This window comes from Mustelus asterias, unplaced genomic scaffold (genome assembly GCF_964213995.1).
Source record: "Mustelus asterias unplaced genomic scaffold, sMusAst1.hap1.1 HAP1_SCAFFOLD_3306, whole genome shotgun sequence".
In the NCBI taxonomy this organism is placed as follows: domain Eukaryota; kingdom Metazoa; phylum Chordata; class Chondrichthyes; order Carcharhiniformes; family Triakidae; genus Mustelus; species Mustelus asterias.
Window position 1 is genome coordinate 5,693 of NW_027593251.1, and position 14,308 is coordinate 20,000.

The 14,308-nt window shown below is 65.7% G+C and overlaps 1 protein-coding gene across 1 annotated transcript in view; it reads right to left on the bottom strand.

Moving 5' to 3' along the window:
* Positions 1–6,819: 6,819 nt before the first annotated feature.
* LOC144490455 (V-type proton ATPase 116 kDa subunit a 2-like) overlaps positions 6,820–14,308 on the bottom strand; it is a gene marked incomplete at both ends in the record, with an annotated part of 23,207 nt that continues 15,718 nt past the window's right edge. Inside the window, 2 exons of the mRNA XM_078208200.1 lie at positions 6,820–6,959; positions 12,514–12,664. Coding sequence (XP_078064326.1) covers positions 6,820–6,959; positions 12,514–12,664 — 291 coding nt within the window. The remainder of the gene's footprint in view (positions 6,960–12,513; positions 12,665–14,308) is intronic.

Sequence of the window (14,308 nt, forward strand, 5' to 3'; positions counted from 1 at the left end):
CGACACCCCCCCAGCCCCGACACCCTCCCTCACCCCGACACCCTCCCTCACCCCGACACCCCCCCTCACCCCGACACCCTCCCTCACCCCGACACCCTCCCTCACCCCGACACCCTCCCACAGCCCCGACACCCTCCCACAGCCCCGACACCCTCCCACACCCGACACCCTCCCACACCCCGACACCCTCCCTCACCCCGACACCCTCCCACACCCCGACACCCTCCCTCACCCCGACACCCTCCCTCACTCCGACACCCTCCCTCACCCCGACACCCTCCCTCACCCCGACACCCTCCCTCACCCCGACACCCCCCACAGCCCCGACACCCTCCCACAGCCCCGACACCCTCCCACAGCCCCGACACCCCCCACAGCCCCGACACCCCCCACAGCCCCGACACCCTCCCACAGCCCCGACACCCCCCACAGCCCCGACACCCTCCCACAGCCCCGACACCCTCCCAGCCCCGACACCCTCCCACAGCCCCGACACCCTCCCCGCCCCGACACCCTCCCACAGCCCCGACACCCTCCCACAGCCCCGACACCCTCCCACAGCCCCGACACCCTCCCGCAGCCCCGACACCCCCCGCAGCCCCGACATCCTCCCACAGCCCCGACACCCCCCACAGCCCCGACACCCTCCCACAGCCCCGACACCCCCGAGACCCCCCGCAGCCCCGACACCCCCCCAGCCCCGACACCCTCCCGCAGCCCCGAGACCCTCCCACAGCCCCGACACCCCCCCCCAGCCCCGACACCCTCCCCCAGCACCGACACCCTTCCTCACCCCGACACCCCCCCGCAGCCCCGACACTCTCCCCCTACACCCCACCCAGCCCCGACACCCCCCCAGCCCCGACACCCTCCCTCACCCCGACACCCTCCCACAGCCCCGACACCCCCCAGCCCCGACACCCTCCCTCACCCCGACACCCTCCCTCACCCCGACACCCCCCTCACCCCGACACCCTCCCACAGCCCCGACACCCTCACCCCGACACCCTCCCTCACCCCGACACCCTCCCACACCCCGACACCCTCCCACACCCCGACACCCTCCCTCACCCCGACACCCTCCCACAGCCCCGACACCCTCCCAGCCCCGACACCCCCCACAGCCCCGACACCCTCCCACAGCCCCGACACCCTCCCACAGCCCCGACACCCTCCCCGCAGACCCGACATCCTCCCACAGCCCCGACAACCTCCCCCAGCCCCGACACTTTCCCACAGCCCCGACACCCTCCCGCAGCCCCGAGACCCTCCCACAGCCCCGACACCCCCCCAGCCCCGACACCCTCCCACAGCCCCGACACCCCCCACAGCCCCGACACCCCCCACAGCCCCGACACCCTCCCACAGCCCCGACACCCTCCCACAGCCCCGACACCCCCCGCAGCCCCGACACCCTCCCACAGCCCCGACACCCCCCGCAGCCCCGACACCCTCCCTCACCCCGACACCCCCCACAGCCCCGACACCCCCCCACAGCCCCGACACCCCCCCGCAGCCCCGACACCCCCCCGCAGCCCCGACACCCCCCCACAGCCCCGACACCCCCCCACAGCCCCGACACCCCTGCACACCCCGACACCCCCCCCAGCCCCCGACACCCCCCGCAGCCCCGACATCCTCCCACAGCCCCCGACACCCCCCCCCAGCCCCGACACCCCCCGCAGCCCCGACACCCCCCACAGCCCCGACACCCCCCCCACAGCCCCGACACCCCTGCACAGCCCCGACACCCCCCCCAGCCCCGACACCCCCCGCAGCCCCGACATCCTCCCACAGCCCCGACACCCCCCCCAGCCCCGACACCCCCCGCAGCCCCGACACCCCCCACAGCCCCGACACCCCCCCACAGCCCCGACACCCCCCGCAGCCCCGACACCCCCCACAGCCCCGACACCCTCCCGCAGCCCCGACACCCCCGAGACCCCCCGCAGCCCCGACACCCCCCGCAGCCCCGACATCCTCCCACAGCCCCGACACCCCCCCCAGCCCCGACACCCCCCGCAGCCCCGACATCCTCCCACAGCCCCGACACCCTCCCACAGCCCCGACACCCTCCCACAGCCCCGACACCCTCCCACAGCCCCGACACCCCCCACAGCCCCGACACCCTCCCCGCAGCCCCGACACCCTCCCCCAGCCCCGACACCCTCCCCCAGCCCCGACACCCTCCCTCACCCCGACACCCCCCCGCAGCCCCGACACCCTCCCCCTACACCCCACCCAGCCCCGACACCCCACCCAGCCCCGACACCCCCCCAGCCCCGACACCCTCCCTCACCCCGACACCCTCCCTCACCCCGACACCCCCCCTCACCCCGACACCCTCCCTCACCCCGACACCCTCCCTCACCCCGACACCCTCCCACAGCCCCGACACCCTCCCACACCCCGACACCCTCCCACACCCGACACCCTCCCACACCCCGACACCCTCCCTCACCCCGACACCCTCCCACACCCCGACACCCTCCCACACCCCGACACCCTCCCTCACCCCGACACCCTCCCACACCCCGACACCCTCCCTCACCCCGACACCCTCCCTCACTCCGACACCCTCCCTCACCCCGACACCCTCCCTCACCCCGACACCCTCCCTCACCCCGACACCCCCCACAGCCCCGACACCCTCCCAGCCCCGACACCCCCCACAGCCCCGACACCCTCCCACAGCCCCGACACCCCCCACAGCCCCGACACCCCCCACAGCCCCGACACCCTCCCACAGCCCCGACACCCTCCCACAGCCCCGACACCCCCCACAGCCCCGACACCCTCCCACAGCCCCGACACCCCCCACAGCCCCGACACCCTCCCAGCCCCGACACCCCCCGCAGCCCCGACACCCCCCACAGCCCCGACACCCTCCCGCAGCCCCGACACCCCCCGCAGCCCCGACACCCCCCGCAGCCCCGACATCCTCCCACAGCCCCGACACCCCCCCACAGCCCCGACACCCTCCCACAGCCCCGACACCCTCCCACAGCCCCGACACCCCCGAGACCCCCCGCAGCCCCGACACCCCCCCAGCCCCGACACCCTCCCGCAGCCCCGAGACCCTCCCACAGCCCCGACACCCCCCCCCAGCCCCGACACCCTCCCCCAGCACCGACACCCTTCCTCACCCCGACACCCCCCCGCAGCCCCGACACTCTCCCCCTACACCCCACCCAGCCCCGACACCCCCCCAGCCCCGACACCCTCCCTCACCCCGACACCCTCCCACAGCCCCGACACCCCCCCAGCCCCGACACCCTCCCTCACCCCGACACCCTCCCTCACCCCGACACCCCCCCTCACCCCGACACCCTCCCACAGCCCCGACACCCTCACCCCGACACCCTCCCTCACCCCGACACCCTCCCACACCCCGACACCCTCCCACACCCCGACACCCTCCCTCACCCCGACACCCTCCCACAGCCCCGACACCCTCCCAGCCCCGACACCCTCCCACAGCCCCGACACCCTCCCCCAGCCCCGACACTTTCCCACAGCCCCGACACCCTCCCTCACCCCGACACCCTCCCCCAGCCCCGACACCCTCCCTCACCCCGACACCCTCCCTCACCCCGACACCCTCCCACAGCCCCGACACCCTCCCAGCCCCGACACCCTCCCTCACCCCGACACCCTCCCCCAGCCCCGACACCCTCCCTCACCCCGACACCCTCCCTCACCCCGACACCCTCCCACACCCCGACACCCTCCCACAGCCCCGACACCCTCACCCCGACACCCTCCCTCACCCCGACACCCCCCACAGCCCCGACACCCTCCCAGCCCCGACACCCTCCCGCAGCCCCGACACCCTCCCACAGCCCGACACCCTCCCACACCCCGACACCCCCCGCAGCCCCGACACCCTCCCGCAGCCCCGAGACCCTCCGCAGCCCCGACACCCCCCAGCCCCGACACCCTCCCACAGCCCCGACACCCCCCGCAGCCCCGACACCCTCCCGCAGCCCCGAGACCCTCCGCAGCCCCGACACCCCCCCAGCCCCGACACCCTCCCACAGCCCCGACACCCTCCCACAGCCCCGACACCCTCCCACAGCCCCGACACCCTCCCTCACCCCGACACCCTCCCTCACCCCGACACCCTCCCTCACCCCGACACCCCCCCGCAGCCCCGACACCCTCCCGCAGCCCCGACACCCTCCCACAGCCCCGACACCCTCCGCAGCCCCGACACCCCCCCAGCCCCGACACCCTCCCACAGCCCCGACACCCTCCCACAGCCCCGACACCCCCCACAGCCCCGACACCCTCCCGCAGCCCCGACACCCTCCCGCAGCCCCGACACCCTCCCACAGCCCCGACACCCCCCCAGCCCCGACACCCTCCCACAGCCCCGACACCCTCCCACAGCCCCGACACCCTCCCACAGCCCCGACACCCTCCCTCACCCCGACACCCCCCCGCAGCCCCGACACCCTCCCGCAGCCCCGACACCCTCCCACAGCCCCGACACCCTCCGCAGCCCCGACACCCCCCCAGCCCCGACACCCTCCCACAGCCCCGACACCCTCCCACAGCCCCGACACCCCCCACAGCCCCGACACCCTCCCGCAGCCCCGACACCCTCCCGCAGCCCCGACACCCTCCCACAGCCCCGACACCCCCCCAGCCCCGACACCCTCCCACAGCCCCGACACCCTCCCACAGCCCCGACACCCTCCCACAGCCCCGACACCCTCCCTCACCCCGACACCCCCCCGCAGCCCCGACACCCTCCCGCAGCCCCGACACCCTCCCACAGCCCCGACACCCTCCCGCAGCCCCGACACCCTCCCACAGCCCCGACACCCTCCCGCAGCCCCGACACCCTCCCGCAGCCCCGACACCCTCCCGCAGCCCCGAGACCCTCCCTCACCCCGACACCCCCCCGCAGCCCCGACACCCTCCCCCTACACCCCACCCAGCCCCGACACCCCCCCAGCCCCGACACCCTCCCTCACCCCGACACCCTCCCTCACCCCGACACCCCCCCTCACCCCGACACCCTCCCGCAGCCCCGACACCCTCCCACAGCCCCGACACCCTCCCACAGCCCCGACACCCTCCCACAGCCCCGACACCCTCCCACAGCCCCGACACCCTCCCCCTCCCCGACACCCTCCCCCAGCCCCGACACCCTCCCTCACCCCGACACCCTCCCTCACCCCGACACCCTCCCCCAGCCCCGACACCCTCCCTCACCCCGACACCCTCCCTCACCCCGACAGCCTCCCCCAGCCCCGACACCCTCCCGCAGCCCCGACACCCTCCCAGCCCCGACACCCTCCCACACCCCGACACCCTCCCACACCCCGACACCCTCCCACAGCCCCGACACCCTCCCCCAGCCCCGACACCCTCCCTCACCCCGACACCCTCCCACACCCCGACACCCTCCCACACCCCGACACTCTCCCTCACCCCGACACCCTCCCAACACCCCGACACCCTCCCACACCCCGACACCCTCCCACACCCCGACACCCTCCCTCACCCCGACACCCTCCCACAGCCCCGACACCCTCCCACAGCCCCGACACCCTCCCACAGCCCCGACACCCTCCCACAGCCCCGACACCCTCCCACAGCCCCGACACCCTCCCACAGCCCCGACACCCTCCACAGCCCCGACACCCTCCCACAGCCCCGACACCCTCCCACAGCCCCGACACCCTCCCACATCCCGACACCCTCCCTCATCCCGACACCCTCCCTCATCCCGACACCCTCCCTCACCCCAACACCCTCCCCCGACACCCTCCCCCTCCCCGACACCCTCCCACACCCCGACACCATCCACACCCCGACACCCTCCCACACCCCGACACCCTCCCACACCCCGACACCCTCCCACACCCCGACAACCCCTCCCCCTCCCCGACACCCTCCCCCAGCCCCCGACACCCTCCCTCACCCTCCGCAGCCCCGACACCGTCCGGCTCCCCGACACCCACCCTCACCCCCAACACCCCCCCTCCCCGACACCCTCCCTCACCCGACACCCTCCCACACCAGAGGAGGGGCTGAACAGCCTCCTCCTGTTCCTGTGTAACAGGCTAGAGAAGGGGCTGAATGGCCTCCTCCTGTTCCTGTGTAACAGGCTGGAGAAGGGGCTGAATGGGGCCTCCTCCTGTTCCTGTGTAACAGGCTGGAGAAGGGGCTGAATGGGGCCTCTTCCTGTTCCTGTGTAACAGGCTGGAGAAGGGGCTGAATGGCCTCCTCCTGTTCCTGTGTAACAGGCTGGAGAAGGGGCTGAATGTGGCCTCCTCCTGTTCCTGTGTAACAGGCTGGAGAAGGGGCTGAATGGCCTCCTCCTGTTCCTGTGTAACAGGCTGGAGAAGGGGCTGAATGGCCTCCTCCTGTTCCTGTGTAACAGGCTGGGGAAGGGGCTGAATGGGGCCTCCTCCTGTTCCTGTGTAACAGGCTGGAGAAGGGGCTGAATGGGGCCTCCTCCTGTTCCTGTGTAACTGGCTGGAGAAGGGGCTGAATGGCCTCCTCCTGTTCCTGTGTAACAGGCTGGAGAAGGGGCTGAATGGGGCCTCCTCCTGTTCCTGTGTAACAGGCTGGAGAAGGGGCTGAATGGCCTCCTCCTGTTCCTGTGTAACAGGCTGGAGAAGGGGCTGAATGGGGCCTCCTCCTGTTCCTGTGTAACAGGCTGGAGAAGGGGCTGAATGGGGCCTCCTCCTGTTCCTGTGTAACAGGCTGGAGAAGGGGCTGAATGGCCTCCTCCTGTTCCTGTGTAACAGGCTGGAGAAGGGGCTGAATGGCCTCCTCCTGTTCTCCTGAATTGAGTCTCACCTCATTGGTTTCCTTCCTGAGTTTGGGATCGTTCTGGTTTATCACCATCCAGGCAGCGAACAGAGACATGATCACCCCATGGCCCACATCACCGAACATCACGGCAAACAGAAACGGGAAAGTGATGATTGTGTAGAGAGCTGGACGGTCAGAAGGAGAGAATGAAAGATAACACAGGTTAGACACCAAGCAAAGCGCCTTCAGCACTGACCCTCTGACAGTGCGGCACTCCCTCAGCACTGACCCTCTGACAGTGCGGCACTCCCTCAGCACTGACCCTCTGACAGTGCGGCACTCCCTCAGTACTGACCCTCTGACAGTGTGGCACTCCCTCAGCACTGACCCTCTGACAGTGCGACACTCCCTCAGCACTGACCCTCTGACAGTGCGGCACTCCCTCAGCACTGACCCTCTGACAGTGCGGCACTCCCTCAGCACTGACCCTCTGACAGTGCGGCACTCCCTCAGCACTGACCCTCTGACAGTGCGGCACTCCCTCAGCACTGACCCTCTGACAGTGCGGCACTCCCTCAGCACTGACCCTCTAACAGTGCGGCACTCCCTCAGCACTGACCCTCTGACAGTGCGGCACTCCCTCAGCACTGACCCTCTGACAGTGCGGCACTCCCTCAGTACTGACCCTCTGACAGTGCAGCACTCCCTCAGCACTGACCCTCTGACAGTGCGGCACTCCCTCAGCACTGACCCTCTGACAGTGCGGCACTCCCTCAGTACTGACCCTCTGACAGTGCGGCACTCCCTCAGCACTGACCCTCTGACAGTGCGGCACTCCCTCAGCACTGACCCTCTGACAGTGCGGCACTCCCTCAGTACTGACCCTCTGACAGTGTGGCACTCCCTCAGCACTGACCCTCTGACAGTGCGACACTCCCTCAGCACTGACCGTCTGACAGTGCGGCACTCCCTCAGCACTGACCCTCTGACAGTGCGGCACTCCCTCAGCACTGACCCTCTGACAGTGCGGCACTCCCTCAGCACTGACCCTCTGACAGTGCGGCACTCCCTCAGCACTGACCCTCTGACAGTGCGGCACTCCCTCAGCACTGACCCTCTAACAGTGCGGCACTCCCTCAGCACTGACCCTCTGACAGTGCGGCACTCCCTCAGCACTGACCCTCTGACAGTGCGGCACTCCCTCAGTACTGACCCTCTGACAGTGCAGCACTCCCTCAGCACTGACCCTCTGACAGTGCGGCACTCCCTCAGCACTGACCCTCTGACAGTGCGGCACTCCCTCAGTACTGACCCTCTGACAGTGCGGCACTCCCTCAGCACTGACCCTCTGACAGTGCGGCACTCCCTCAGCACTGACCCCCTGACAGTGCGGCACTCCCTCAGTACTGACCCTCTGACAGTGCGGCACTCCCTCAGCACTGACCCTCTGACAGTGCGGCATTCCCTCAGCACTGACCCTCTGACAGTGCGGCACTCCCTCAGCACTGACCCTCTGACAGTGCGGCACTCCCTCAGCACTGACCCTCTGACAGTGCGGCACTCCCTCAGCACTGACCCTCTGACAGTGCGGCACTCCCTCAGCACTGACCCTCTGACAGTGCGGCACTCCCTCAGCACTGACCCTCTGACAGTGCGGCACTCCCTCAGCACTGACCCTCTGACAGTGCGGCACTCCCTCAGCACTGACCCTCTGACAGTGCGGCACTCCCTCAGCACTGACCCTCTGACAGTGCGGCACTCCCTCAGCACTGACCCTCTGACAGTGCGGCACTCCCTCAGCACTGACCCTCTGACAGTGCAGCACTCCCTCAGCACAGACCCTCTGACAGTGCGGCACTCCCTCAGCACTGACCCTCTGACAGTGCGGCACTCCCTCAGCACTGACCCTCTAACAGTGAGGCACTCCCTCAGCACTGACCCTCTGACAGTGCGGCACTCCCTCAGCACTGACCCTCTAACAGTGCGGCACTCCCTCAGCACTGACCCTCTAACAGTGCAGCACTCACTCAGCACTGACCCTCTGACAGTGCGGCACTCCCTCAGCACTGACCCTCTGACAGTGCAGCACTCGCTCAGCACTGACCCTCTGACAGTGCGGCACTCCCTCAGCACTGACCCTCTGACAGTGCGGCACTCCCTCATAACTGACCCTCTGACAGTGCGGCACTCCCTCAGTACTGACCCTCTGACAGTGCGGCACTCCCTCATAACTGACCCTCTGACAGTGCGGCACTCCCTCAGCACCGACCCTCTGACAGTGCGGCACTCCCTCAGCACTGACCCTCTGACAGTGCGGCACTCCCTCAGCACTGACCCTCTGACAGTGCGGCACTCCCTCAGCACTGACCCTCTGACAGTGCGGCACTCCCTCAGCACTGACCCTCTGACAGTGCGGCAATCCCTCAGCACTGACCCTCTGACAGTGCGGCACTCCCTCAGCACTGACCCTCTGACAGTGCGGCACTCCCTCAGCACTGACCCCCTGACAGTGCGGCACTCCCTCAGCACTGACCCTCTGACAGTGCGGCACTCCCTCAGTACTGACCCTCTGACAGTGCGGCACTCCTTCAGCACTGACCCTCTGACAGTGCGGCACTCCCTCAGCACTGACCCTCTGACAGTGCGGCACTCCCTCAGCACTGACCCTCTGACAGTGCGGCACTCCCTCAGTACTGACCCTCTGACAGTGCGGCACTCCCTCAGCACTGACCCTCTGACAGTGCGGCACTCCCTCAGTACTGACCCTCTGACAGTGCGGCATTCCCTCAGTACTGACCCTCTGACAGTGCGGCACTCCCTCAGCACTGAGCCTCTGACAGTGCGGCACTCCCTCAGTACTGACCCTCTGACAGTGCGGCACTCCCTCAGTACTGAGAATCTGACAGTGCGGCACTCCCGCAGCACTGACCCTCTGACAGTGCGGCACTCCCTCAGCACTGACCCTCTGACAGTGCGGCACTCCCTCAGCACTGAGCCTCTGACAGTGCGGCACTCCCTCAGCACTGACCCTCTGACAGTGCGGCACTCCCTCAGCACTGAGCCTCTGACAGTGCGGCACTCCCTCAGCACTGACCCTCTGACAGTGCAGCACTCCCTCAGTACTGACCCTCTGACAGTGCGGCACTCCCTCAGCACTGAGCCTCTGACAGTGCGGCACTCCCTCAGCACTGACCCTCTGACAGTGCGGCACTCCCTCAGCACTGACCCTCTGACAGTGCGGCACTCCCTCAGCACTGAGCCTCTGACAGTGCGGCACTCCCTCAGCACTGACCCTCTGACAGTGCGGCACTCCCTCCGCACTGACCCTCTGACAGTGCAGCACTCCCTCAGTACTGACCCTCTGACAGTGCGGCACTCCCTCAGCACTGACCCTCTGACAGTGCGGCACTCCCTCAGCACTGACCCTCTGACAGTGCGGCAGTCCCTCAGCACTGACCCTCTGACAGTGCGGCACTCCCTCAGCACTGACCCTCTGACAGTGCGGAACTCCCTCAGCACTGACCCTCTGACAGTGTGGAACTCCCTCAGCACTGACCCTCTGACAGTGCGGCACTCCCTCAGCACTGACCCTCTGACAGTGCGGCACTCCCTCAGTACTGACCCTCTGACAGTGCGGCACTCCCTCAGCACTGACCCCCTGACAGTGCGGCACTCCCTCAGTACTGACCCTCTGACAGTGCGGCACTCCCTCAGCACTGACCCTCTGACAGTGCGGCATTCCCTCAGCACTGACCCTCTGACAGTGCGGCACTCCCTCAGCACTGACCCTCTGACAGTGCGGCACTCCCTCAGCACTGACCCTCTGACAGTGCGGCACTCCCTCAGCACTGACCCTCTGACAGTGCGGCACTCCCTCAGCACTGACCCTCTGACAGTGCGGCACTCCCTCAGCACTGACCCTCTAACAGTGCGGCACTCCCTCAGCACTGACCCTCTAACAGTGCAGCACTCACTCAGCACTGACCCTCTGACAGTGCGGCACTCCCTCAGCACTGACCCTCTGACAGTGCGGCAATCCCTCAGCACTGACCCTCTGACAGTGCGGCACTCCCTCAGCACTGACCCTCTGACAGTGCGGCACTCCCTCAGCACTGACCCCCTGACAGTGCGGCACTCCCTCAGCACTGACCCTCTGACAGTGCGGCACTCCCTCAGTACTGACCCTCTGACAGTGCGGCACTCCTTCAGCACTGACCCTCTGACAGTGCGGCACTCCCTCAGCACTGACCCTCTGACAGTGCGGCACTCCCTCAGCACTGACCCTCTGACAGTGCGGCACTCCCTCAGTACTGACCCTCTGACAGTGCGGCACTCCCTCAGCACTGACCCTCTGACAGTGCGGCACTCCCTCAGTACTGACCCTCTGACAGTGCGGCATTCCCTCAGTACTGACCCTCTGACAGTGCGGCACTCCCTCAGCACTGAGCCTCTGACAGTGCGGCACTCCCTCAGTACTGACCCTCTGACAGTGCGGCACTCCCTCAGTACTGAGAATCTGACAGTGCGGCACTCCCGCAGCACTGACCCTCTGACAGTGCGGCACTCCCTCAGCACTGACCCTCTGACAGTGCGGCACTCCCTCAGCACTGAGCCTCTGACAGTGCGGCACTCCCTCAGCACTGACCCTCTGACAGTGCGGCACTCCCTCAGCACTGAGCCTCTGACAGTGCGGCACTCCCTCAGCACTGACCCTCTGACAGTGCGGCACTCCCTCAGCACTGAGCCTCTGACAGTGCGGCACTCCCTCAGCACTGACCCTCTGACAGTGCAGCACTCCCTCAGTACTGACCCTCTGACAGTGCGGCACTCCCTCAGCACTGAGCCTCTGACAGTGTGGCACTCCCTCAGCACTGACCCTCTGACAGTGCGGCACTCCCTCAGCACTGACCCTCTGACAGTGCGGCACTCCCTCAGCACTGAGCCTCTGACAGTGCGGCACTCCCTCAGCACTGACCCTCTGACAGTGCGGCACTCCCTCCGCACTGACCCTCTGACAGTGCAGCACTCCCTCAGTACTGACCCTCTGACAGTGCGGCACTCCCTCAGCACTGACCCTCTGACAGTGCGGCACTCCCTCAGCACTGACCCTCTGACAGTGCGGCAGTCCCTCAGCACTGACCCTCTGACAGTGCGGCACTCCCTCAGCACTGACCCTCTGACAGTGCGGAACTCCCTCAGCACTGACCCTCTGACAGTGTGGAACTCCCTCAGCACTGACCCTCTGACAGTGCGGCACTCCCTCAGCACTGACCCTCTGACAGTGCGGCACTCCCTCAGTACTGACCCTCTGACAGTGCAGCACTCCCTCAGCACTGACCCTCTGACAGTGCGGCACTCCCTCAGCACTGACCCTCTGACAGTGCAGCACTCCCTCAGTACTGACCCTCTGACAGTGCAGCACTCCCTCAGCACTGACCCTCTGACAGTGCGGCACTCCCTCAGTACTGACCCTCTGACAGTGCGGCACTCCCTCAGCACTGACCCTCTGACAGTGCGGCGCTCCCTCAGCACTGACCCTCTGACAGTGCAGCACTCCCTCAGTACTGACCCTCTGACAGTGCAGCACTCCCTCAGCACTGACCCTCTGACAGTGCGGCACTCCCTCAGTACTGACCCTCTGACAGTGCGGCACTCCCTCAGCACTGACCCTCTGACAGTGCGGCACTCCCTCAGCACTGACCCTCTGACAGTGCGGCACTCCCTCGGCGCTGAACCTACCTGGGTTGACCTCCTGGTAGTTCCCTACCCCGTAAGCATCGACGATACTCTGGAAACCAGCGGTGAAATGATTGGTGCGGTTGAGGGTGGGTGGGACCTGCGTGGTTGGAACCCGGTTGTAAAACGATGGGACCGTCGCTCCGGTCTTCTGCTGGGGACCGGACACAGTGAACACCAAGTCAATCTCAGAGCCCGGGGGAATCATTTCACTGCAACACCGCGCAGCTTCTGCCTTCACCTCTGAATCTCCACCTCCCCCACACCCTCACCAAGGCTCGGTGGCGAAATTGTCCCTTAGTGTCCAAAGATGTGTAGCTTAGGGGGATTGGCCATGCTAAATTGTCCCTTAGTGCCCAAAGATGTGTAGGTTAGTTGGATTGGCCATGCTAAATTGTCCCTTAGTGTCCAAAGATGTGTAGCTTAGGGGGATTGGCCATGCTAAATTGTCCCTTAGTGCCCAAAGATGTGTAGGTTAGTTGGATTGGCCATGCTAAATTGTCCCTTAGTGTCCAAAGATGTGTAGGTTAGGGGGATTGGCCATGCTAAATTGTCCCTTAGTGTCCAAAGATGTGTAGGTTAGGTGGATTGGCCATGCGAAATTGTCCCTTAGTGTCCAAAGATGTGTAGCTTAGGGGGATTGGCCATGCTAAATTGTCCCTTAGTGCCCAAAGATGTGTAGGTTAGTTGGATTGGCCATGCTAAATTGTCCCTTAGTGTCCAAAGATGTGTAGGTTAGGGGGATTGGCCATGCTAAATTGTCCCTTAGTGTCCAAAGATGTGTAGGTTAGGTGGATTGGCCATGCGAAATTGTCCCTTAGTGTCCAAAGATGTGCAGGTTAGGGTGGATTGGCCGTGCTAAATTGTCCCTTAGTGTCCAAAGATGTGCAGGTTAGGGTGGATTGGCCATGCTAAATTGCCCCTTAGTGTCCAAAGATGTGTAGGTTAGGTGGATTGGCCATGCTAAATTGTCCCTTAGTGTCCAAAGATGTGCAGGTTAGGGTGGATTGGCCGTGCTAAATTGTCCCTTAGTGTCCAAAGATGTGCAGGTTAGGGTGGATTGGCCATGCTAAATTGCCCCTTAGTGTCCAAAGATGTGTAGGTTAGGGGGATTGGCCATGCTAAATTGCCCCTTAGTGTCCAAAGATGTGTAGGTTAGGGGGATTGGCCATGCTAAATTGCCCCTTAGTGTCCAAAGATGTGCAGGTTAGATGGATTGGCCATGCTAAATTGCCCCTTAGTGTCCAAAGATGTGTAGGTTAGGGGGATTGGCCATGCTAAATTGCCCCTTAGTGTCCAAAGATGTGTAGGTTAGGTGGATTGGCCATGCTAAATTGCCCCTTAGTGTCCAAAGATGTGTAGGTTAGGAGGATTGGCCATGCTAAATTGCCCCTTAGTATCCAAAGATGTGCAGGTTAGGGGGATTGGCCATGCTAAATTGCCCCTTAGTGTCCAAAGATGTGTAGGTTAGGAGGATTGGCCATGCTAAATTGCCCCTTAGTATCCAAAGATGTGCAGGTTAGGGGGATTGGCCATGCTAAATTGCCCCTTAGTGTCCAAAGAGGTGCAGGTTAGGGGGATTGGCCATGCTAAATTGCCCCTTAGTGTCCAAAGATGTGCAGGTTAGGGGGATTGGCCATGCTAAATTGCCCCTTAGTATCCAAAGATGTGCAGGTTAGGGGGATTGGCCATGCTAAATTGCCCCTTAGTGTCTAAAGATGTGCAGGTTAGGTGGATTGGCTGTGGTATTATCTAAAATTTGGGAGGTTCTGAAATGTTGAAATGAAGTTTACTTTTT